Source organism: Coenobita brevimanus, chromosome 62 (genome assembly GCF_032717465.1).
Source record: "Coenobita brevimanus isolate Jiangsu-jjx chromosome 62, ASM3271746v2, whole genome shotgun sequence".
Lineage (NCBI taxonomy): Eukaryota > Metazoa > Arthropoda > Malacostraca > Decapoda > Coenobitidae > Coenobita > Coenobita brevimanus.
The window spans coordinates 6,773,122-6,798,725 of record NC_137015.1 but is presented as its reverse complement, the minus strand read 5'-3'; the positions used below and the strand labels follow the sequence as shown (position 1 = coordinate 6,798,725).

Sequence of the window (25,604 nt, the reverse complement as noted above, 5' to 3'; positions counted from 1 at the left end):
TGTAGCTTTTTTATTTTTATTTTTTACTTTGTTGTAGTATTATTACTGTATTATTATTTTTTTTACATGACTGATATTGCAACGAGTTTCCTTAATCTGATTCATCATTGGTTGTTTGAGCAGTAGAGTGATAGAGCATTTGATTATAATTTTTTCTCATATTCTGTTGATTAAAGAGTAATGTAGGTCAAAAGTTTTATTCCACATAATTCTGAACTTTGCTTATTCACTTAACTTTCTTCCAGTAAAAGCTTACTAAGTTAGGAACACAAAATTTCTTGAAGTTGTTCATCAGAAATGTGAACCTGGTGGACTTCAGAACTTCTGCAGCCCACCATCCCTCTGTTAGAGGAAAGGGAGGGAATTGAGGGATGTTTGTATGACCAGGCAGTGGAGTCACCTGGTAATTTTGGTACCACCACTGAAGGCATCTGTCTGCAGCACCCCACATGTAGTAACTGGCTGAAATAATCTGTTTGTTTTTCCATTACCTTACCCATTTCCTCCGATACTCTACCACTCATCCTTGGCTTGTTTGTTTTAGTCTCCTTGTCTCTCTCTCAGACTACAGGCAGTCCTTGTTATAAGCCAGGGATATTTCAGAGTACAGTACTGTATTATATTTTTCCATACAATTGGTACTCTAAATTAGGGGATGTAGAATATCGGTTCTTTGAGTAGCAGTGGGATTAATTTTATTTATTTTTTTCCTTCCATGGGCTTAATGCCAATACAGTAATCATGTCAGAAAGGGGCCATATTCGTAACACGAGCTTACTTTACTCGTGCTCCTTACTCGTCTGTTTGTCCTTACTTTCCTTTCCTCTCCTACTTTACTTTCCATCATTACATTACTTTCCTTCCATTCACTATTCAAAGAGGAAAAATGGCATTTCGCAGGTCACCAAGGTAAGGCACTTCTTAGTTTAAACCAGAGGTTATCAGACAATTTCTGTAAGTTTGAGGAAACTGGTAAATGTGGTTGTTGTAGCCCCAGGTTCATCTTAAATATGAAGCTGATGGACTGCAGATAGAATTTTCTCTTCTGCAGCCCACCATCCTCCTTTTTGGGGGGATAGGGAAGTACTGGTACTGTGTGTGAGGGATATTTATATAACCAGGCAGTTGAGCCACCCAGTTATATTCCGCCACCATAAGAAGGCATCCCTCTCCAGCACCAAGGAAATCAGTAATTCAGCTAATGTAGCAGTGGAACTGTTATGGGTAAATTTTCATTAATTTCTTGTGAACTAGGCTGCCGTGTACAGGTTAAATACAAATTCTGGACCTGTGATTCGATGTCTTGGAGTAGTTCTTACACTATATTAGTAAGCTAAGAGATAGACTTGGAGGAGGCTGAAGTTAAGAGAGAAGTACTGTTCCACCTGTAGCCACTCTTTATGTACTGTATCCCAGTAGCCACTTTTTTTACAGACCTAACTGAACAGCAGAGTTATATTTGTTTCCAGTAATCTCTTCAAGAGGATGGTTACATCAGGTTATTCAGCTGGGGTTGGCTGCTGCATTCAATGGGAGTGGTCCTCATCACTTGGATTCAGCTCTGCCTGCTTTCTTTCCTTGTAATTCAACATGGGTCAATCCTTATCATTGCTGATTTGCCATGCTCCTAAGTGAGCCACAGCTGAATCAATACTGGTAACCTGAGCCAGGGTCAGCCAAAATAAGACGGCGTCACACAATCACTTCACGTGGTCAAACTCACGTATTAGTGGTCGGGCAGCGGCCAGTAACAGTATTTGTGTAAGGCAGTTCTTTTGTAACAGGCTGAATAAAATAAAGCTAGCCTACATTTTCCCCCATTTAGCTTTGTAATCGGTGTCTTAGGTGCAGCACGGACTCCCCACACTTGTGAAATATCCTGCAGACACCATTGGTATGCATTAGATGGTGATTCTTAACTTTTTCTATGCTTTATGTATTTGAATATTGTACAGTACAGTATATATAATTCAGTACAGTATCTGAATCAGTATTCGGTCTATCTATCCATTAGCAAGATATATTGTATTAACGTATACCATGTTAATTCAAATACTGTATAGTATGGTATCTGAATGAGTATTGGCAACATATATTAATGTATATACAGTATATTTTAATTACAGTTCAGTATCTGAACGAGTATTGATAACATAATGATTAATATTTTAACACAGAAATGATACATGAAAATTATACCGTAAACTGGGGTAATTTGGGCGATTTTTTCAGTTTTTTGTGTCATGTAATCTAGTTTTTAGTTCAGTCCAAGATCTTAAGTATTGTTTGTGGGACTGGTCCACTAGGGTATCAAATCATAGCAGTAAAAAATTTAAAATGTTTTGTACATACTGTAATTATATCAAATATAACGAGTGTCTGAATTGGTACTCAGACTTTGGTGAATTCAGACACACTGTATAAATTCGTACATAAATAGAAAATGAATGCAGATGACCATCCTGGGTTCCCAGTTTAGTTTTGGCCATATGTGGGGCCATTTCGGATGTTCTGGGGCTCTAAAAAAAAAATTTCTCCTTCCATTACAAAAATATTTCACTCCCTGACAAATAAGCTAATGACTGTAATGAGATATGAACACAATAGCAGTTTAATTTTTTCTTTGGTTTAAATAAAACATATTAGAACACCTGTAGATAATATAAATCCAGCTACAGAGCATAGTTCTGTGTATACCTAACAATCATTTCCGACTAATAATTTCTTTTGGAAGACTAATGGAAAGTTAGGTAAAGATGATATTTGTCATGATTATTTGGCTTCACCGTTTTCTTGTTTGCTTTTTCACTAAAAAGGACTTCGATCTCCATCAGTTCTTTTCTTATATGTTCGAGTCATTGGGTGTCCTTGCGTAAACAGGTAGTGCCATAACAACTCCAGAGTATACCTATAAATGACACATATAAACCCAGTTCCACACAACATCCACATCTGGCAAATTGTAGGCAATAGTACATTGTAAAAAAGGTAATTTTTTTGTTCATACTCCCCCTGTCCAAATTGACCCCAATGTCTGAATTGACTCCAGCTTACATTAACATTTTAGAAATTTTCATTAAGTGCCCAATTAAGAGATTAATTGAGAAGATAATGCCAGTTACTTACTTTACACTTTCACACTACTCATGGAAGTACATCTGGGCACCGAAGACTTTCCCTGCATCTACTCCTCAACATTTCTGCCAGAGAAAGTTTGCCAGTGATACGAATTTTATTCTTTTTACATATGTCTGCATTTTAGTATATATTTGGTATGTGTCATGTGTTATATTAAAGATCCTTATACATAAAAGTACAGTAAAGAATTACAAACAATTGAGTGCAAACAGATTTCCAATGTGTTTATTCATTAATAATAATTTAAATAACTTTATTTCAATAATGTCCGAATTTGGCCCGAGGCCGAGTTATCCCAGTTTATGGTAATCACTCTTACACTCTATTTGCATTTGTATTTATTCGTAAATTAATTTAGTCATGATAAAATGCTTTAATGTGGTATCTTATGTTGTGTACATCTGTAATTAGTAATATATTGACTGATTTTTAAATTAGAAGTGTCATGCCTTGAACTGAAACTGAACCATTTTATTTCCTTTCAGAGCTGGGGAATGATGGGTGGGATGGGAGGGATGCCAGGGAGTGGTGGATATGGCCCTCGGCCTGGTGTAATGAACGCTATCCAGGGTTGTGGCCACCACTACCCTCAGCAGCACTGCCCACCCACCTCTCACTCTTGCTGCGACACCCACCATCACTACCAGGTTAACATGCCCCCTAATATGAATGCCATGGTGGGGTCCAACATGAACCCTGCCATGCATCCCATGAGGCCAAACATGGGACCTGGATTTGGTGAGATGGTGCGGCCAAATATGTGTCGGCCAGCAGATCCTTCAGTGTATCGATGTGGAAGACCCCAAGGGCCAAATACCCTTTCACAGCAACAACAGCAGCATCAAGTACTGTCTCAGCAACAACAGCAGCAGCAACTTCAGCAGCAGCAACAAGCACATCATCAACAGCAGCTGCAATCACAGCAACAACAACATCAAACCCATCAACCAACACAGCAACAACAAAATCAACCACAACAGCAAAAGCAGCCCCAAGGAGTGCTTGCAGACCAAGGACAGTCACAGCAACAAGCACAGAAGGCTCCACCACCACCACCCCAGCCCATGGTAGGGCCTGGTCCTCACATGATGACAGGCTTGAGAGGAGTTGCATCACATCCGGGAACATTCATGAACAACATGATGTGTCGAATGCCAAATTCTGGGATGATGCCTCCACGCGTTCTGACTCCTGGAACATTGCCCACATCACAGAACTCTTCTGAGCAAACACCAGCAAGTACACCTTACTGGGAGGAGGGAGATAAACGGCGTAGTAAAGGTGGAGGACGAGCAAAGAAGCGCTTCAAGAATACTGTGGAGCGATCATCACCCTGCCCCAATGTTGATGTTCGTAGTCTACATAATGAGAGTGCAGGGCCGGCTGTAGGTGGGCAAGGAGGACCTGGCCCTCCTGCTTCCGGGCCTTCTTTTATGGATGACCCTAGTGGATACCTTGCCCAGCAGACAGCTTTACTGAATAACACCATGGCTGGGGGTGGCATGGGGCAGTTCTCCCCTCAGGCACCAGGTATCTCCCCCAGACCAGCAGCACCACTTCCTGCATCTCAGACCCAGGCAGCACCCCTACAGTACATGTCTCAACAGCAGCAGCAGCCACAAACTCAGCCAGGAACAATTTCTTTAGGAAATTGCAGTGCATCACTTACGAGCCAGATTTCAAGTTCACCTGCTGTTGTTCCCTTGCCCAGTAATGTTCCCCTTCCAGCAAGAGTCAGTAAAGCATCTACTCAGACAACAAACACAGTTATGACCACACCCACCGTCCTTCCTTCTCAGTCGACTCATACAAATGTCACCAGAACTACTACACCAACGTTTTCATGTCCAGTAACTAACCCAGCCAGTGTCAAACCCAGTCACCAGAGCTGTGCCACAAGTGAAACTTACAGTGTTACCTCATTACCTAAAGATAAGCTTAACAACCAGCTGGAATCTGTAACTGAACCATCAAACCAAAGTGATAATGAAAATTTGAACAAAAGAACTATGATTGCTAAAGGTGAGTCAAGTAGTGTTGTGCATACCACCACCGTAACATATGCCATCTCATCAGCTCTCACCACTGTAACCAAAATTACAAATTCCATACCTGTTACCACCCAGGTAGGCAAGTTGCACCTAAAAGAAAAAGACAGTAATCCCTGTTACAAAAGTGAAGATAATACACAGAAAATAAAATGTGAATCCAGTACATCTTCGGATGTAATTAAAATATCAACAGGTACAGCAAACATGAAAGACTGTGTAAAAGTTGAATCAGATACTGGTAGTGGTAGGCACTGTAGCAGTGGTGGAAGCACCCCAGAGCAGCACATTATTAGTAGTACTGGAAACAGTGGTGAGAATATGTCAGCCAATAAGCCATTAACACCTGGACCACCTGGTGTCAGCACTGTTGCTGGGGTTACTCAGTCCCCCTTGGAAATGGTACAAAGTATAGTTAGTAGCATCCCGGTGCCATCATCCCTTGCACCCCTTCCAGTAGGACTTCAGCAGCAACAGCCACAGCCACAACCACAGCAGCAGCAGCTATCTCGACTACCCACTGCTCCACTGTCACAGGCCCAGCCTCTTTCACAACAACAACAACAACAACAACAACAGCAGCAGCAGCAGCAGCAGCAACAACATCAACAACAGCAACAGCAGCAGCAACAACAACAACAACAACAACAACAACAACAACCAGTGGCCATGTCACCTGGGCTCTACAATGGGCCCATCAGCACAAGTGTTACTGTGTATGGTGGTGCTTCCGGGGGGTTTGTGCGTGCTCCTGGACCTCTTCTGGTTAGTGGACCTCCAGTTCCTCAGACAAATGCTTTTGTCACTAGTAGTGGAGGTACTGCCCCAGCCAGCATGGTTGTAGTTACATCTCCCTTCAACTCAAAGGCAGGTGGAACACCAGGAGTAGCAGTATCTTCTGGGGTCGCTGGTGTTGTTGGTGTTCAAGCTAACATGCCTCAGATCCAAGTTCAGCAACAGGTAACACCTATGCAGCAACACATACAGCCTCAGCTACAGCCACAGTTACAGCCATCTCTTCAGCAACATTTGCAACCTCAGTTACAACCACAGCTTCAACCACAACTGCAACAGTTTCAGCCAGTACAACCTGTGGTACAACTAGTCAACACCTTTGCCACAATGCAGGCCCCAGTCATCATTCAGAATGGAGGGAATATTATTCAGTCATCTGCAGGGCTGTTACACAGCCCTGGTGGTATGTTGACTGGACCTGCATCTCTCACTCAAGGTGCTATAATGGCAGGGCAGTCCTTGGTACCTGCCACATTGGCAGTTGAGGGTGCTCACCATCAACAGCAGCAGCACCAAACACCTGTAGGACAACCCCAGTCTTCTCCTCACCTCCAGGTGGCACAAGTCGTTACCACTGGCCTCCCTGCTGAGACCTTGGAGGAAGCAAGATCAAGGAATGCTTCCACACCTCTGTGCAGCTCAGGATCCACCCCACCTACACCACACTCTACTCCTGGCTCCACCCCTGGCTCTGACACCCCATCCAGTGGGGGATCATCTGGAGGACGGCGCAGAAAGAGGAGACGCAACACCTCAACACCACAAGGATCATCTACCTCACAGTCATCACCACAACAGCAACAGCAGCAGCAACAAGGACTAGTTCCTGCAATCATTATGGGTAACAAGGTACCTCAGCACATGGTAATGAATGGCCCACATATGACCCAAGTTTCACCTTATGGGGCAATGGGAACCATGACTGCTGCTGGACAGATGGCACAAGTAGCTACTGTCACCAGTCAAGTGGGAGGTGGGCAGATGCTGCAGGCAGCAACTGCTCAGGGGACAGGTGCCATCAATGTGGTTCAGATGGTTGGAAACACTCTGCCTAACTTGCCTGTTCAAGTACACAATCCTCCTGCTATTGTTGTAGGATCAGCACCACCTCAGGGTGTAGTTATCAACCAGTTGGCTGATGGTACATTTATATCAACAGACCCTAATACGGGAATGTCATACCCTGTGCAGCTGCAGTTGTCTGGTGGTCAGATAGTGGGAGTGACACCAGCAGCAAGTGCTTCAGGCAACATGGTGGGTCCATTGACTCCAGGTCCAGCAGCTGGAGCCATGCCAGCCATGGTGGCTGTGCGGCCCACAGGGCCCCACACAACAGCAGTTGTCAGTGGTGCCAAGGTGGTTAACATCTCACCCTCCCCAGCATCAACACAACTGGCTGGGGGTACAGGTGTACATGTTTTGCCAGTGACAGCTGCTCCTGGGAGTTACCAAACACCTGGGGCCAGTGTTAGCCCTGGACAAGCAGTGTGTGTAGGTCAGGTAACCACACCATCAGTGGTAGTGACTTCAGAATATGTAGGTGCTCAACCTGTGATAATAAGTGGGAGTAACTGCAGCAGTAACACCACAGTAGTGCAGCATAAAACAACAATAGTACAGCAGCGTACCACACTAGTTGCCACACAGAGTGGAGATGACAATGGAACACATTCCTCAGTATCAACACAGACCCCAGGTGGCTTAGGAGAGAGTGATGTGAGCAGCTCTGACTGTGTGAGTGCTGCAATTCCAGCCTCACCTTCCCACCAGAGTGCCGAGGTAACCACAACACGCCATGATGAAGATGCCACCCCTCCTAGTGACCCTCCCCCTCCCCTTGCACCACATTCTCCACAAAAGAAGAGCAGCCTGCCTGAGGAGCCTCACAGTGCATCAACTTCAGGTAATGATGGCATCACACAGTCTTCCTTAACTTGGCTTATGTAGTGGCTGTGGCAGTGATGATGCAGTGAATGTGGGGTCAGTGCCACTTACTGCAGTGCCGGTGTGTTGCAGAGGAGGCGGTGACGTGTGGCCGTGGGGTGGTGTGGGGGCCGCACCGAGGCCACCACTACTGGCCAGCCCAGGTGCTTCACCAGGTAACTACACAACACAACCACCAGACAATTCCAGTACATGTCGTACCCATATCATACAACATAACCACCACACAATGGTGCCATATGTCATGCCCATCACACAATATAGCCACCACACAATGGGCGCATGTGCTGATGGTGCTGCCGTCTGGTGGCATTCTTCTGAGTCTCGCTGAGAGGAGCAAAACGCAGGTCAGGGGGTAATAGTTATGAATATTTTGGTATTGTACGCTTTGTAAAAAAAAAAAAAAAAAAAAAAAGGCAGTGGTACAAGGTAGGGCAGTGGCTGTTGGAGCAACCCTAATGAGAGAGGGTAGTGTTTGGAAACTTCATGTGCTGTGGTTTGCAGATGATACTGTATTGTTTAGCTGAGATGAAGGGAAACTGCAAGGCTTGGTGAATGAGTTTGAGAGAGTGTGTAAGAAACAGAATCTAAAGGTGAATGTTGGGAAGAGTAAAATTATGGTCTTGAAGAGAAATGAAGCCACTGAACGTACAGTGAGGTTGGATGAGGAGGAGATGGAAAATGTGAATGTGTTTAAGTACTTGGGTAATGTGATGAGTATGGATGGAAGTTTAGAGGATGAAGTGCTTGAAAGGGTACATCCATCCATCATCCAATCCTACGTTGCCCCATGAGAAGCGTAGGAGCCCGGGGCAAGGCAAGGGTACAACAGGGAAGAAAGGTTGCGGGTTCTTTGAAAGCAGTGATAAGGAAGAGGGAAGTGAGCGTGGAAGTAAAAAAGTCGCTGCATGACAGTATTGGATTACAAACCTTAGTGTATGGAAGTGAAGTTTGGATATTGTTGGAAGGACACAAGTCAAGAGTGAGAGCAATGGAAATGAATTATTTTAGAAGAGCATGTGGAGTTATGTGGAGAGAGAGACTGACAAATGAGGAAGTGAAAGAGCATTGTGGTGTGGATGTGGATGTGATAGAAAGCATTAGGAAAAATACATCGAGATGGTTTGGCCATGTGGTGAGGCTGGAGAGTGAGAGACCAATGAGGAGAGTGTATGCGAGTGAAGTGGAGGGGGGAAGAGAGAGGGGGACGTCAAGGATGAGATGGAGGGATGGAGTGGAGAGGTATATGAGAGGGGGGGGGGTGAGCTGGGAGCAGGGTGGTGAAATGGCGTAGGACAGAGCGACATGGAGATGATTTGTTTGTAGCCATCTCTTACAGGATTGAGGCGACTGGCATGTAGATCGATAGATAGACCTTCCGTAACAAGGAAAACTGAATATTCTCTCGTTAATTATTGTCTATGTATTGCCAGATTCCTCAGTCCCGTAAGGGGTGGCCACAAACAAACCTTTTCCATGATGCCCTGTCCAATGCCACGTCACTGCCTTGCTTTCAAGTCACACCCCCCTCTCACATATAGCTCTCCACTCCATCCCTCCATCTCATTCTTGGCCTCCCCCTCCCTCTCCTCCCTTCCACCTCACTCGCATACACTTTAATTGTTAATCTTTTGCTCTCCATCCTCTCTACATGGCCAAACCACCTCAGTGTATATCACCTAACGCTTCCTATCACATCCACACCACAGCGCTCCTTCACTTCTTCGTTTGTCGATCTGTCTTTCCATGTAACTCCACATTCTCCTCTCAAATATCTCATATCCACTGCTCTCACTCTTGACTTGTGTCCTTTCAACAAGGTCCAAATTTCACTTCCTCACATTAGATTACTTAACACAATACTGTCATGCAGTGACTTTTTTTACTTCTGTGCTTACTTCCTTGCTCCTTATCACTGCTTTCAAAGAACCAGCAACCTTTCTTCCCTGTTGTACCCTTTCAATTACTTCACCCTCTAAACTTTCATCCTTACTCATCACATTACCCAAGTACTTAAATGCACTCACATTGTTGTATATATAAGTATATATTATGTGCAATCCATACCATTATAATAAGGTTGCTTTGGCAGAATAATATGGGTCACCAGTATGTCTTGCCCAGTGCAATCCAGTAATTGGTAAGAGAATCTTATTGTGGAAGAATATAAAATAGTCATGACTTGCGTGTTTAAAAGAAATTACTAGGTTAAAAAAATCATGACTATTTCAATTTTTTGCTGTTAACAATGAAAGCAGTGTCAGTAATTTCAACAATCGACATCCCTGGGGGATGCTGTCCTGTCGGACATATGACGCAATATAAACTGATGATTGGAGTGCACTGAACTGTCGCTGAATCCTTGACGATGACAAATTTTGTTTGTGCCATAGCAGACTGTAAATCATTTTCATCTTACAAACACGATGTGAAAGGATGAATCAGATTTCCAGGAAAGAATGACAGGAAACCTCGGATGCCATTGGAGATATAGTGTCAACGAGTTGTTGAAAGTATTACAACAAAATTTTGCTGTTTGTTCCGGGCACTTTGTTGCTTGGGAAAATGGCAAGCCTTCACCAAAATTTCCATATCCTGTTGTAAAAATAATATAAAACTATGGGTACCCGGTATGTAACTTTAATGCCTGATCAGTATTCACTAAATATGTTTTTCTAGTTAGAAATTTCTTTTTAAACTCATGCAATAGAAAGATGTAGGACTTCACTTTAATTCAATTTATGGGATACTAAGTTAGTTTGTAACAGCTGAGTTTGTGATTTTAAAAGTAATATAAAGGATCACATGGAAATTATCGAAGTATATTACAGTCATGTCATAGTCATCATCTAATCCTGTATTCCTCCTTGAGCATATTAGGGAAAAAGCCAATATATATATATATATATATATATATATATATATATATATTACAAGAAAAATCCAGCCAGCTATATTTTGGAGCCAGCAACTTCAAAAAAACCTAATTTGAAGAATCTGGCATAATAAAAGCCAACCTGGCAACCCTGGTTGAAGAGGTGTTGAGTGGAGGGCAACACGAAATCACTGGACCATTTCCCTGGCAGCAGGAATAAAAGTTTATCAACCATTTCAATATTTGCCTGAAACACTTTTTTTTTTTTATTGCCTTGTGTTAATTTATTATAAACTACAGTATTATTAAACATAAGACTGCATTCTGTTGTATTAGGAAAGAGTGGAAGCAGATATTGTTTTCATTTTTTTCATTTTTCAAATATCAGATACATATCCATGACATTAACCACATAGGCTTTAAAAAAATTGCTAGTTCATAAAACGTTCATATAAGGAGAAAAATATTACAGCTTAAATCCACAAAATAATTTTCTCCGTGAGATTCAGAAGAATGCCACCAGACTGTGGCGCCTTCAGCACACATGCCAATTGTACCACATATCATACACATATCACAAAACATAGTCACCACACAGTTGCACCATATGTCATACCCATATGGCACAACATAGCCTTCACACTGTTGTACCCATATCACACAACATAGTCACCACACAGTTGTACCATGTCACCACATGTCATACCTATATCACAGAATATAGCCACTACACAGTTGTACCACATGTCATACCCATATCACACAACATAGCCACCACACTAGCGTACCACATGTCATACCCATATCACACAACAAAGGCACCACGCTTATCGTACCTGTATCACACGATACACAAGTGAATTTCATTTCACTTGCATATCACACAACACAACCACCTTACATTGGTACCACATATCACGCCCATATTATACCACTTGCATCTCACTTGTTTGTGCCACATTGCAGTGTGCTACATGCACCACATATAGTAATGCCAAGTTTTTCACAGACGCTTTGATAGCCAGTTGATGGTCATTTTTAAATTATCCATCATTGACAAACATTTCTGCCAAAGTACTGTAAATACATATTTTATTCCATAGTCACCAGAACAGCAATAACCCATCATAATTTATTCTTTGTTGTTTCAAAGTACAACATTTAAATATACCTTGACCATTTGCAAATTAAATATTTGGTCTTCAGAATGATAATGACAGTGAGAATATGACTGTATATTGAAGTGAAATAATTTCGTATGTTGTTTTGCACTTTTGCACCCAAGTTGTGGGCTTTTACTACCAGATAAATCACTGTACAGGTATTGCAAGTTTATGTGCAGTAAGGTTTTTGCATTCCATGGCACTTCTCCTGATACTACTAGCACTATATTTGAAATTTTTTTCAAGTAACATTTTCAGTATTGTTGCTTCATTATCACAAAGTGTACAATGAATGTATATTGGCATTTACTACTAACAGGAAAATTGAAGTCATCCAAACCAGTAACACTTACCTGGTGAAGCAGTATGAATATATCAGTAGCAGTATGTATTAGATGATCAGTATGATACTGTCTTGGGTAGGTATTTCTTTAGATAGCCACAGCCAGAAAAGTACTTAGCATAAGCTGTAATTAAACTAAGTTCAGTCCTTTGCAAAATATCTCAAAACATTTACTGGATCATTTCATAATTGTATTGAATTGGAGATTTATTATTATTTCACATTGTCAAGATAACAGTGCTCTATTCTGGACAATGGCAAAATGGTACATGATAAGATAGCTATAGAATAGTTTCATGTGATTTTATAGTTCCAGGTGTCCATAACCACATGTTTTTGGTATCAGTAAGCACATACTGTAATTTGAACCACACTTGTTTAGTTTATACGTTTTTTTTTTTTTTTTTTTTTTTTTTTTTTTTTTTTTTTTTTCAGAATTTGCTCAGTGTTTTAAATAATACCTTTCGCAATTTATCTGGAAGCTTCAAGAAATGCACTTATATAGAAGATCTTATTGGATGTGGTAGTGACTACCTATGTTGAATGATTGCTGTCTTGGACACTATGACATGGTTTCTGCCTAGTACTTTCATATGGTAATTTATTTATTATTGGACCTAAGTCTGCCTTCACTAGAAATCTGACATTGTTGGCTAGTATCCATGAAGTGAGTGTTGGACACCATTGCTTTCAAACACCTACTGCCTCAAGACTTGCTGTGTGTTTTGTACCAGTTTTCTAACTTTGTGGTGCTGTGACAACGATCTTAACCCATCACTCCAGTTATGTATTAAGTTTATTCTTGCCATCTCCCTATGTGTTCATTATCTCAGAGGGCCACCTAGATATTAAAAGGTTGATGATGGGTCTTTATCTCCCCTTCAGTCAGAAAAATATGTCTTAACCTGAATGCAATAATCCAGGAATGCAGGAATAAACAAGTGGTGGCAACCATCATCCACTCACTTGATGTAGTGCTGCCTGCTTCTTCCTTAGCCTTTATCATTCTTTTTCATTGCCTGCACTCCTCTCTTCCTATTTCTCCCATCTTTCCTGTCACTTCTTATTGCTTTTCCTTCCTTTACAGGTGGCTCTACATATGAATGACAAGCCAAATGGTTTCCTGTAAGCCAAGAAACCATTTACAACGCTGGTTGGTAACCATATTTAACCAAACCATACGTGCTCCCTACGTGTCAACAAGTGAGTTGGTGGAGGGTTAGTACCCCTCCCCGTAAAACAAATAACTCTCAAATGGCCACTCCTTACGGGATTGTGGCATCTGGCAATAGATAGATAGATAGATAGATGTTTTCAGACTGAAAGGATTAACCTCTTTGGTATTATTGTCATCATACTGAAAGGGATTCATATCAAGCAATACATTCATTCATTCATTGCCAGACGCCATGTATCCCAGACGGGGTGGCCAAGGGCTTAGAGTTAATTGTTTTACAGGGAGGGGCACCAATCCTCCACCAACCCCACTTGACACGTAGGGATGCCAACAGCATCTGGTGTTCCCAGGCGGTCACCCATCCAAGTACTAACCAGACCCAACGTTGCTTACAAAGGACATTAAATTCTGTGCCTTAAATACTGGTATGCTATTGCTTACTTTGCAGTGTTGTTCTCTCTTCACAGTTACTGCCTTTGTAAAGACAGCTTCACTAGATATTAATTTTGCTAGTATTTTCCATCAATCCATCCATCTATCATCCAGTCCTTTATCACCCTATCAGGAGTGTAGGGGTGTGGGGCTAGGTTACTGAGTCCAAACATTGAAGGCAAGAGTGACCAATTGAACTTCCTTATGTGGCAGAACAAGAGCAGTTCATCCCAACCTCTCATCAGATTTAGTCCCCTTAACAGGCTACGTCCAGTTAGAGTGCCTTAATATGCTAGACTACCAGGCATCGATTTGTTGACCTTAAGGCTGCCGCCCGATATATTAAATGGCATCCTGGATTACAGCAAACCATTTGGTTTGCCAGTCAGTGTAGAGCCACCTGGGTATTTTTCATATCTAATTTATATTAACAGTATGGTCTGATAATTACTGTGTGTATTATTTATAAAATACAAAGTAAATCAGTGTGATAGACATTTGATCATTGTATGAATGTGATAACAGACATATGAACACTGTATGACATTCTTTGAAAGTAGACAACTTCTGTAATGAGTTACACAATATATAAATGAATATGGAAGAATGTAAGGGATAAAAAGTGGAAGAATGCTGGCAGATGAAAGAGAAGTATGGTAACAGATGCAGATGCTGTTTGTAAAACTGATGAATGAGAATGACCAAAATTATGCAGTGGTTAATATGTTTGGAAGTGGTGTTGAGCAGAGTAGGAATGGGATGCCTGAGAATATGTCAGTGACAGTGGAGGAGCCTGATTATTTTGAAGTGATGGGAAGGTAGCAGAAATGATAAAATGTAATAGAGAGCATGTGTTAGATTGTTTATACTGTATTATTCTACAAAACTGGAAATAGTTTACCATACTTTACCAGTGGAGTTGAAAAAGGCTGTGATTGTTCTCTTGTAGTGACCAGACTGAGTAAAAGCAAAAAGGTGGAGGTGGGGGGTTGTTTTGGAATAAGCTTTCTGAGTGTAGTAGGTAAGACAGCTGTGGAATAATAATGTGAGAGAACTTAAGTCTTAAACTGGAATGTGTGGTTAGTGTTGAACAGGACTTCTTTGACAGCAGATATTGGGATCAAATATTTTTTTGCTGTAAGAAAGTGAGAAAGCATATCAGCAAGATGCAAGAAATTTATGACACTTATTAACTAGAAAAAAATATGTAACATGAAAGTGGTTGGTGGGGTTGCTTACCATCCACTCACTCAGTGTAGTGCTGCTCTCAGGTGCCTGCCCTTTCCTCTCTTCCTTCCTTCTTTCCATCTTTCCTCTCTTCCTTCCTTCTTTCCATCTTTCCTCTCTTCCTTCCTTCTTTCCATCTTTCCTCTTCTGTCTTTCCTTCCTTTATTCATTCCTCCTCCTCCTGTCAGCAGATGACTCTATACTGAGTGACAAGCCCAGTGGTTTCTTGTACACCAGGAAACCATTTACTGCACTGGGTGGTGACCATATGACCAACTTGTGGTGCCTGGTGGTTTAGTGGGCAATTATGGCACTCCAGTCCGATTGAGACAGTGCAGGGGTTAGCCATCCAAAGGGTGGTTGGGGTTAACTGCTCATGTAATGCCACTTAAGGATGAGTGAAGGTGGTCACTCATCCTAAATATCAGGACTGGGCCCGAGCTTCTATGAGCCTTAAGAGGCAACACTGGATTAGCCTAGATGATGAATGAATGAACGGGGAAGAATCCATCTATCTATCTATTGCCAGACTCCTTAATCCTGTAAGGGGTGGCCACAAACAAATTGTCTCCATGTTGCCCTGTCCCCCACCATTTCACTGCCTTCCTCCCAGCTCACACCCTCCACTCTCATATATCTCTCATCCCATCCCTCCATCTCACCCTCTGTTTCGCTCTCCCTCTTCCCCCTCCTCACCCTCACTTACATACATTCTCCTTGTCAGTCTCTTGCTCTCCATTTTGGTGTATTTCTCCTAATGCATTCTATCACATCCACATACACACTACAGTGCTCCTTCACTTCCCCATTTGTCAGTCTGTCTTTCCATTTAACTCCCCTCTCTCAAATAAGTCATTTCCACTGCTCTCGCTCTTGACTTCTGTCCCTTCAACGAGGTCCAAGCTTCACTTCCGTATGTTAGAGTTGGTATCACAATACAGTACTATTAGGCAGTGACTTGTGTACTTCCATGCTCATTTCCCTATTTCTTATCACTGCTTTCAAAGAACCAGTAACCTTTCTTCCTTGTTGTACCCTTTCAAGGGCTTCATCCTCCCAACTTCCATCCTTACTCATCACACTACCCAGGTATGTAAATGCACTCACAGTTTCCTTTTTCTCATCCTTCAACCACACTGTACATTCAGACTTCATTTCTCTTGAAGACCATAACTTTACTCTTCCTGACATTTACCTTAGATTCCATTTCTTAAACACTTCCAGACTCATTCACCAACCCTTGCATTTCCTCATTGTCATCACTTAACCCCTAAATACCAAAGCACTTCAATGTATGTGTTGACCACTTTAGCCCTCTCAGCCGAATCACATCAATATTGCGCGCCTTGTAAAAAACTGCCTGCATATTGCTCTGCCCTGATTGTGACGTATATCCCTTCAAGCCAATGAGAACTAACCCCTTCGGCCTCGGGTTGGGTGATACAGCCACTCTGGGGGCAGGGGGGTCACCCCCCTCTCGGCCCACCCATTGCCTGAATGTTTCGTCATCTGTTATGTAATAACCCTCTGTGAAGACCCTCCCACCCCTCTGTACACCCCAATAGGACGTTGTTAGTTGAAGTTTACCCCTCTCCCAACCACGAGGCCCATTCCATCCCCCTCCAGCACCCCCCACCTTCCCCCCTACCTTATATACCCCTACCTACCCTATCCCCTCCCTCCCTTTTGGTCCCATACTACCCTCCTACCCCCAGTAAACCATTGTGTGATAGTGAGCACGCAGCTTGGCTTGCTCTCCTCCCCCACTCCCACCACCCCCAACACATGTACACATGCTTTATATGTATTGCCTCGGTGTTTATTTATTTATTTTTTTCCTGTTCCTTTTCGTACCTGAACATAGTAAATGCTTCTCTGTATACTATTCTATACATGCAAACACGTGCAATCACAGGCATCTGAGCCCCAGCCCCCCAACCACCACCGAGCCCCCTCCCCCCACCACCACCGAGCCCCCTCCCCCCACTACCACCGAGCCCCCTCCCCCCACCACCACCCCTCCACGTCGATACATCTATTGTCTCAGGTGCCATGTTTCTGAAAGTTTCTGAAGTACTATGAGGCACTGCAGGATTACTCCCCATACATGAATTATCTCCCCACACCTGCAAACACACCAGCTTGCATGGTTGATATGCTAAATTACATAGATTTGGTTTGTTTCAACTAGCCAAATTGGTTATTACCGTAAATGATCTCCCAAGGTTCAATGTACTCGTTGTGGGCCTTCTCCCCGATCGAATTTTATCTCCCCACGTGTACATACACATCTGTTTTCATAGTAGTTGGTCAAGAACAAACTAAAGTGCTCTACTATGATGAGAAAAGATGGTTTTATCCAACCTACAAACCTTCTCCCCACAGGGTACTAGGTTTTATCCAACCTCCATACCTACAAACCTTCTCCCCACAGGGTATTTTATCTCCCCAAAAGCAAGTAATCTCCCCTCACCCCAAAACACCTGTTCTTGGGCTTGGTGTGACATATGATACTGCAATGACCTATTTCAGTAATAGAAATAGTTAGTTATGAAAACTATGGGGGCTTTCGAAAATTTTGGGGGTAACTTTTTTTTTTTTTTTTCCCCCCCAACTTTAATCCTCGATTGTGCGGTAACCTTTAGGCGTAGGGGGGTGCCGATTGCGCTGTCAGGTGTGTAAATTCTTCCTCTTTAGGCAGAACATTTTGATTTTCCCCTTGGTGAAAGTCGTAAAAACACCCCCGAATTGCGGCTCCAGTGGGAGAGTAGCCAGATCGAATTGCAGTATTTAGGGGTTAACATTACAGTATCATCAGCAAACAACAGTACAAGAAGTTTCCAAATGCTGCCTTCTGTCATTAGGGCCGCCCCAACATTCACTGCCCTATCTTGCATTTCTTTTATAACCCCATCCATACACAGATTGAACAGCTGTGGAGACATGACACATCCCTGTTTCAATCCAACATTCATATAGAAAAATTCACACAGTTTACTATCCACAAGCACTGCAGCCTTAGCACCCTCATACATACTCTTCACAGCATTCAGCAACTTCCCATTTACTCCACATATTCTTAATAGCTTCCACATTCTTTGTCTATCCACTCTTACTTTCTCCAAATCCATGAAGGTTGCATACAACTACTTTCCCTTCTGTAGAAATTTTTCCTCTAAAGACCTAAGGATGAATATCTGGTCTAAACAACATCTTCCCTTCCCAAAACCTTCCTGTTTTTCTCCAACTAGGTCTTCTGTTATTTCGCTAACTTTGTCAATATATATGCTACCATATACCTTTCCTGTTACACTCAAAAGACAAATGCCCCTATAATTACCACACACTTCTTTTTCCCCTTCTCCCATGTACAGGGGAATGATTATACCTGATTTACACTCAGGAACTCTATCCTCCTCCCAGGCCAATCTGCTCATCTTCCAAATCCATTCTACTACTATCCCCTGTACTTCAGCATTTCACCACACACTCCATCAATTCCTGGGACTTTCCCCATTTTGACTTTTTTCATTGCTTCCTCCTGTCCTTCCCTCCCTCCATTCCACTCCCTCAACCTACTGATCTCCTCCCTTCTCACCTCACCCTTTCTCCCAGCCATTCCCAACCCATGCATACTCATATTACTTTCATTCTTTATTTTTAACAGTTCCTTAAAGTGTTCTTTCCATCTGCTCACTTATTCTCCCTTCTCCACCAGCAATCTACCATTTTTATCTTTCGTTCCCCTACTAACTTCTTTATCACACTGTCTTACTCTCTTTACTTCTTTTCTGAACACTTTCTTACATTCCCTCCACTTTACACTCAGATTCTTACCAAATTCCTCATCCATTGTCTTCTTACCCTCTCTTACTAACCTTTTCACCTGACTCATCCTCTCTGCATATACCTCTCTCTTCTGTCTGTCAACTTCCCTCATGCCTCTGCTTCCCATCCATGCACTATATGTGTTCTTTTGCACCACGGCTTGTCTCACCTCCTCATTCCACCATGCTGTTCCTTGTACCCCCTTTCATCTTCTCTTCATCCCCCATGCCACCTCTCATCCTGCACAGATTTTGCCTGTGAATATCTTCCACACACCTTCCACCTCCCCCATCAGCTCCAAATCAAATTTACCCAATTGCTCCACCACTTCTCTCTTATTTTCTGCCTTTTTTTTTTCCATCCTTTCGCACCTTTCTATCCTCCATGTATGGACTACTTCCTCCTGTCCTTCCCTCCCTCTATTCCTCTATTGCACTTGAACCTTGGCTTTCACCACCGCCAAGTGGTGGTCAGAAAGTCCACTCCCCCAACCTCTGTATGCTCTTGCATGCACTACATAATGTACCTTCTCCTTCTGTCATCCACACACACTTAATCAATCATTGCCTTCCATTCATTCAGTTCACCACCGACAAGGATGAATGATGGAACATTAACTGCAGTACATATGTGGAAAGGACACAAAAGAAGACACCTTCACACGTAGGCATCAATATAAGCCCAGTTGTACAAATAACCTTAAACTTTCACACTGCCCCCCAAAAGGAAGATGATTGACAGCTTTAATGATTTTACAAATTTTGGTAGCCTAACCTTAGGTCCCCCTATGCCCTGAACCCTTTGCCCCAAAAGTGGTAATATGAGGTTGGATGTTACAGTATCATTTTTACTGCAAGTTGGTTGGCTCTGCATTAGGGAGATGTCTCATAGTGAAAGGGTTAAAAGCAGCCTCCAATAGCCCCTTTAGAATGGTAACAACTATTTCACTTCATTTTTGCTTCTAGCTGAAGATTTTCATTTGTCTTTGGGCAATGCCCTCCAAGTGAGCTCTAATCTGTGAGATGTAGGTTGCAAGGAACAGTACACCATGTAGCTGTGAAGATATGAAATACCTTTTGCTGGGGTGCCTGTATCTGGCGATGTGTATGATCACACAATGTGGATGTTGTCTGCAGAGTGCCTGTACTGACACAACATTTGTCGGTAGGTTGGTGGTGAGTGTGTGGTGCAGTGGTTCGGGGATCACCGGGTGGACACTCTGAAACATTCCGTCCTCACCACATTCCCCGTCATCCCACCCAAGCCACCTACGCGATGCAGGTAAGATGCTTCTGTCTTGTATGGGGCAACAGTTGGAATTTATGTGGCCATAAATTCTGTTTTTTGTAACCTATTCTAGGGATCTTGCATGAACCGTCCTCATTTAATGCTTGAGATACGTAAAGACAAAGTGTTTCTGTAACTCATAAGCTGCAACTAATAGTCCAGTACCCACTGAAAGGGATTGCTACTGACATTACAAAATGCACCCCCTTCCCCACTGACCCCTGCCCCGCTCCCGGCTGAACCCCACTCCCTTCCCAATCAAACCTCGCCACTTCCGAACCCTGTCCCCTTCCCCCACCGTACCCTGTCCCCTTCCCTACCAAACCCTGTCCCCTTCCCCACCGAACCCTGTCCCCTTCCCCACCGGACCCTGCCCCCTTCCCCACCGAACCCTGCCCCCTTCCCCACCGAACCCTGCCCCCTTCCCCACCGAACCCTGTCCCTTCCCCACCAAACCCCGCCCCTTACCTTACTGAACTCCACCCCGTTCTCCTCACCCGTACCCCACCTCCATTCTCTCATCTCCACTCCCCTTTATTCTCTTTCCCCCACACCCCCTCCATTCCCTCACCCCCACTCCCCCTTCATGCCTTTCCCCCATTCCCCCTCCATTCCCTTACACATACTTCCCTTGCATCCCCTTACCCCCATCCTTTTACCCCAGCCCCCTCAACCCCCCTCCTTTTGCCTCTGCCCCCTCACCCCCCTCCTTTCACCCCAGCCTCCCTCATCCCCCTCCTTTTGCCTATGCCCCATCAACCCCCTCCTTTTGCCTATGCCCCATCAACCCCCTCCTTTTGCCCATGCCTCCTCATCCCTCTCCTCCTGTCCTGCCCCCTCATCCCCCTCCTCACCTTACTCCCTAACCCCCTTCCTTTCCTTGTCCCCTCATCCCTTCCTTCTCCCTTCACTTCCTCTTCCCCATCCCCCTTCCCCCTCTCCCTCCTCTTTCTCCTTCCCTTCCCCTTCCTCCCTTTCCCCTCCTTCTCCCTCCCCATCCCCCACTCCTTCCCCTCACCCCTTCCCCCCCTCCCCCTTCCTCTATCCCTACCCCACCCACTCCCAACCCCCTCAGCCCAACCCCCTACTATCTCACTCCTCTTTTTCCACCTACTAGGGACTTGCCGACTGTCCCTGGCACTTTCCCTGAAACTTTTTTTTTTTTTTTTTCCCTGGGTAGTAAGACCTGGGTAGTAAAGGAAAAGTGAATTTATAGATTCAGACTTAAAGAAATGATAATGATTAGGTGTATGTGCAGTGTGTCCTTGAATGCGAGGCCTGGGGGGGCTAGGTTCACGATTAAAGAGTTTAGAGGAAGGATGGGACTGGAATGTATTGGTGTTGTGATGAGGAGGGGTGGATTGAGATGGTTTAGGCATGTGGACAGGGTCGAGAATGACAGTTGGATGCGGAAAGTGAGAAGTGTGAATGTTGGGGGTAGAGTTGCAAGAGTCTGTCAATCGGTCTTTTTATTGCTAGATGGTGGAATCTCATAAGGGGTGGCCATTTGTCTTCGAGTAAGTTGTTTTACGGGGAGGGGCACTGATGCTTTTCCAACCCACTTGTTGACATGTAGGGAATATGTATGGGTTGGTTATATGGTTACCACCCAGCACTGTAAATGGTTTCCTGGCTTACAGGAAACCATTAGGCTTGTCAGTCAGTGTAAAGTCACCTGAAAAGGAAAGAAGAGTAATAAAAAGTGACACGAAAAATGGGAGAAATAGGAAGAGAGGACAGACACAGAAAAAGAATGGTTAAGGCAAAGGAAGTAGGCAGCACTGCATCAAGTGAGTGGATGATGGTGAGAAATAGAAAGAGAGGAGGGCAGACACAGAAGGAGAATGATAATGATGAAGGAAGAAGTAGGCAGCAGTACATCTAGTGAGTGGATGATGCAGGAGGCAGACCGACAAAGACCTGGGATGAGGTGCTAGAGTGTGACCTCAGGGATGAGGGACTGAATAGGGTGCCTGCCAGAGAACCACCATTAGGTGACCAAGGCCGATGTCATATAGAAATCTGACCCCATGGAAATCTGACCCCTGGGTCACTTCTCTGTTATAGAAAACTGACCCACCCTATAGAAAATAGACCCTTTATGTGAAATTTAGGTTAGGTTAGGTTCGGTTGGGTTAGGTTGTTGGGTTAGGCTGTGGGTCACTTTTCCATAAGGGGGGTCAGAATTCTATAATAGAAGAGTGACCCGTGGGTCAGTTTTCCATGGGGGTCAATATTCTGTGTGACACCAGCACATGCAAGCATGTTGGAGCCATTATGAATGACATGACATGACACCCTGATGTGGATATTATGGGACTGGCTTTTCAGGGATGTAACTCAGACCTCATAGGGTGTGGTCACATAGATTTTAAGTGTTTATTATCAAACTTTTGCATACTGCATATTTAAGAACCACTTTGTAAGCATTTTAGACCAATTTGCATAAATAATGATTACAAGTACAGTATACAGTATGTATATATATATAGAGAGAGAGAATATATATATATATATATATATATATATATATATATATTCATTCATTGCCAGACGCCATGTATCCCAAACGGGGTGGCCAAGGGCTTAGAGTTAATTGTTTTACAGGGAGGGGCACTAATCCTCCACCAACCCCACTTGACACGTAGGGATGCCAACAGCATCTGGTGTTCCCAGGCGGTCACCCATCCAAGTACTAACCAGACCCAACGTTGCTTATATATATATATATATATATATATATACAGTATATAAATATATTATATATATATACAGTATATATATATATATATACAGTATATATATATATTATATATATATATACAGTATATATATATAGATAGATAGATAGATAGATAGATAGATAGATATATATAGATATATATATATCGTTTTCGTTTTTAAAGGCTCCAACATGCTTGCATGTGTCGGCCTTGGTCACCTAATGGCGGCTCTCCACGCTGCACGATCCAGTGCAGCCTCCCTGTTCAGTCCCTTAACCCAAAAGTCACACTTAATGACCTCGTCCCACGTCTTTCTCGGTCTACCCCTCATAACCCCTCCCCCAATATTAACACTTCTCACCTTCCTCACCCAATTATCATCCCCCATCCTCTCCACATGTCCAAACCATCTCAATCTACCTCTCCTCATCACGACACCAATACACTCCAGTCCCATCCTACCTCTCAACTCTTCCATTGTAAACCCAGCCCCTCCAGGCCTTGGACAAAGGGATGCACTGCACATCCACCTAATCATTGTCATTTCTGTACGTCTGAGCCGGCGAATATCTTCCTCCTTCACTGCCCAGGTCTCACTACCATATATATATATATATATATATATATAAATATATATATATATATTATATTTATATATATTTATATATATTATATATATATATATATTATATATATATATATTTTATATATATATATATATATATATATATATATATATATATATTTTGTAATGTATATTTATATATATTACAGTATATGGTTGGAGTTTATCGCTCACGTAATGCCACTCAGGGATGAGTGGGGCTGGTCACTCTCATCATAAATATCAGGACCAACGTGCCTAGCCCTGGGCTCTTACACTTCTCATGGGGCAACATAGGATTGGATGATGGATGGATAAATATATGTAGTAGCCGTGGCTCAGTGGGTTAGAGCGCTTCGCTCTGACCGAAGAGTCGGAGGATCGAATCCACCCAAGGGTCATTGGTAGACATCAGGAAGTGCATCCAGTCATAAAATGCTACACGCTCCAGTTCAAAAGTCCTCTACCCAGGTTGCAACGCCATAGCCCTTCGGGGATACCTGTCGTAAAACCTTTTTTTTTTTTTTTTTTTTTCCGGCATATATATATATATATACATATATATATATATATATATATATATATATATATATATAATATATATATATATATATATAATATATATATATATATATATACAGTGCTCGTCAGAAGTATTAAGCGTTTTACGCCAGGCGCGCAATACTTATGGCCCAAAGAATCACCCCATTCTGGGGGTAAGAATTGAGCCACAAGTTTGAGCTCCGAGCATGACGTCCACGGTAGCCTGGGGCCTTCCGACGCGCTGGTTGGTTCCCCGCCTCAGTCGCCCACGGGCTGCCTGAGAGAGAGGAACTCCGCCGAGTGTCCCTCTGAAATTGCGCCATTTTTTACCGAGTGTCCCGCAGTTTTCTGGCCTTCACAACTTTGTTATGGCACCTACCCGTGAACTATCGAGTGAAATCATATCCCAGATCATTGCTCTAAAGGAGGCAGGCCACCAGACAAAGGAAATTAGTGAATTGGTTGGTGTGGCACGATCGACAGTGCGTCGTTGGTGTGCGCGGTTTCGGGAGGAAAACAGTGGTGCAGTTCCCACAAAGAAACCGCGGTCTGGTAGGCCTAGGAAAACTTCCCCAAGGTCTGTTAATGTTTTAAAACGTTCAGTGGAGTTTAATCCTCGTGTGAGTGCAAGGAAAATTAAGGAGAGCAACCCGGAAGTGTTTGGTGAGGTGTCAGTGAGAACAGTGTCTCGTAGGGTGCATGAGCTTGGTTACACAAGTCACAGGCCTGTGAAAAAGCCTCTTCTCACCAAGAGCCAGAGAATTCGTAGGCTTTCCTTTGCTAATAAATATCTAACCTGGGGTGAGGAGCAATGGTTGTCAGTGTTGTGGTCTGATGAGGCAACGTTTAGTGTTACCTGTAACAGAGGAGCACGTGTGTATCGACGCAAAGGTAGTGACCCACTTGACCCACGGTATGTAGAAAGCACAGTTAAACATCCTGATTCACTCATGGTATGGGGTTGTTTCTCAGGGAAGGGTTTGGGAAAGCTTGTTGTACTTCCCAAGAACATCAGAGTGAATCAGGATGTTTACCTGGAGCTTCTGTGTGATCATTTACCAGACTCCTTCGAGCTAACAGGTGCACGAGTGTTTCAGCAGGACGGTGCACCTGCTCACAAGGCCAAATCAGTCACCAATTGGCTTCGTGACTGCGAGGTATCATTCATGACAGACTGGCCAGGAAATAGCCCAGACCTCAACCCCATTGAAAACCTCTGGTACCTCGTAAAGAAGAGTCTCCAAGGGAAAGACGTGAGCTCTCTGCCTAAGTTGGAAGCCGCCATTCGTGACTCCTGGGACAAAATACCCCTCCAGCACCTCAGGAGCCTCGCCCTTTCACTTCCAAGACGTCTCAGGTCCGTGAAGAAACGTAAAGGCTACCCTACGAAGCACTAAAGGTAAATAAAATGCATTATTTATATGTTTTTTCAATGTTGAAAGGTTTGTTTCTCAGGAGGGACGCAGGGCGCTCTATA

General features: G+C 43.3%; 1 protein-coding gene across 1 annotated transcript in view; it reads left to right on the top strand.

Moving 5' to 3' along the window:
• LOC145404105 (uncharacterized) overlaps window positions 1-25,604 on the top strand; it is a gene marked incomplete at its 5' end in the record, with an annotated part of 234,108 nt that overhangs the window by 193,394 nt on the left and 15,110 nt on the right. Inside the window, 4 exons of the mRNA XM_080275717.1 lie at window positions 3,577-5,723; window positions 5,802-7,884; window positions 7,998-8,080; window positions 20,139-20,251. Coding sequence (XP_080131843.1) covers window positions 3,577-5,723; window positions 5,802-7,884; window positions 7,998-8,080; window positions 20,139-20,251 — 4,426 coding nt within the window. The remainder of the gene's footprint in view (window positions 1-3,576; window positions 5,724-5,801; window positions 7,885-7,997; window positions 8,081-20,138; window positions 20,252-25,604) is intronic.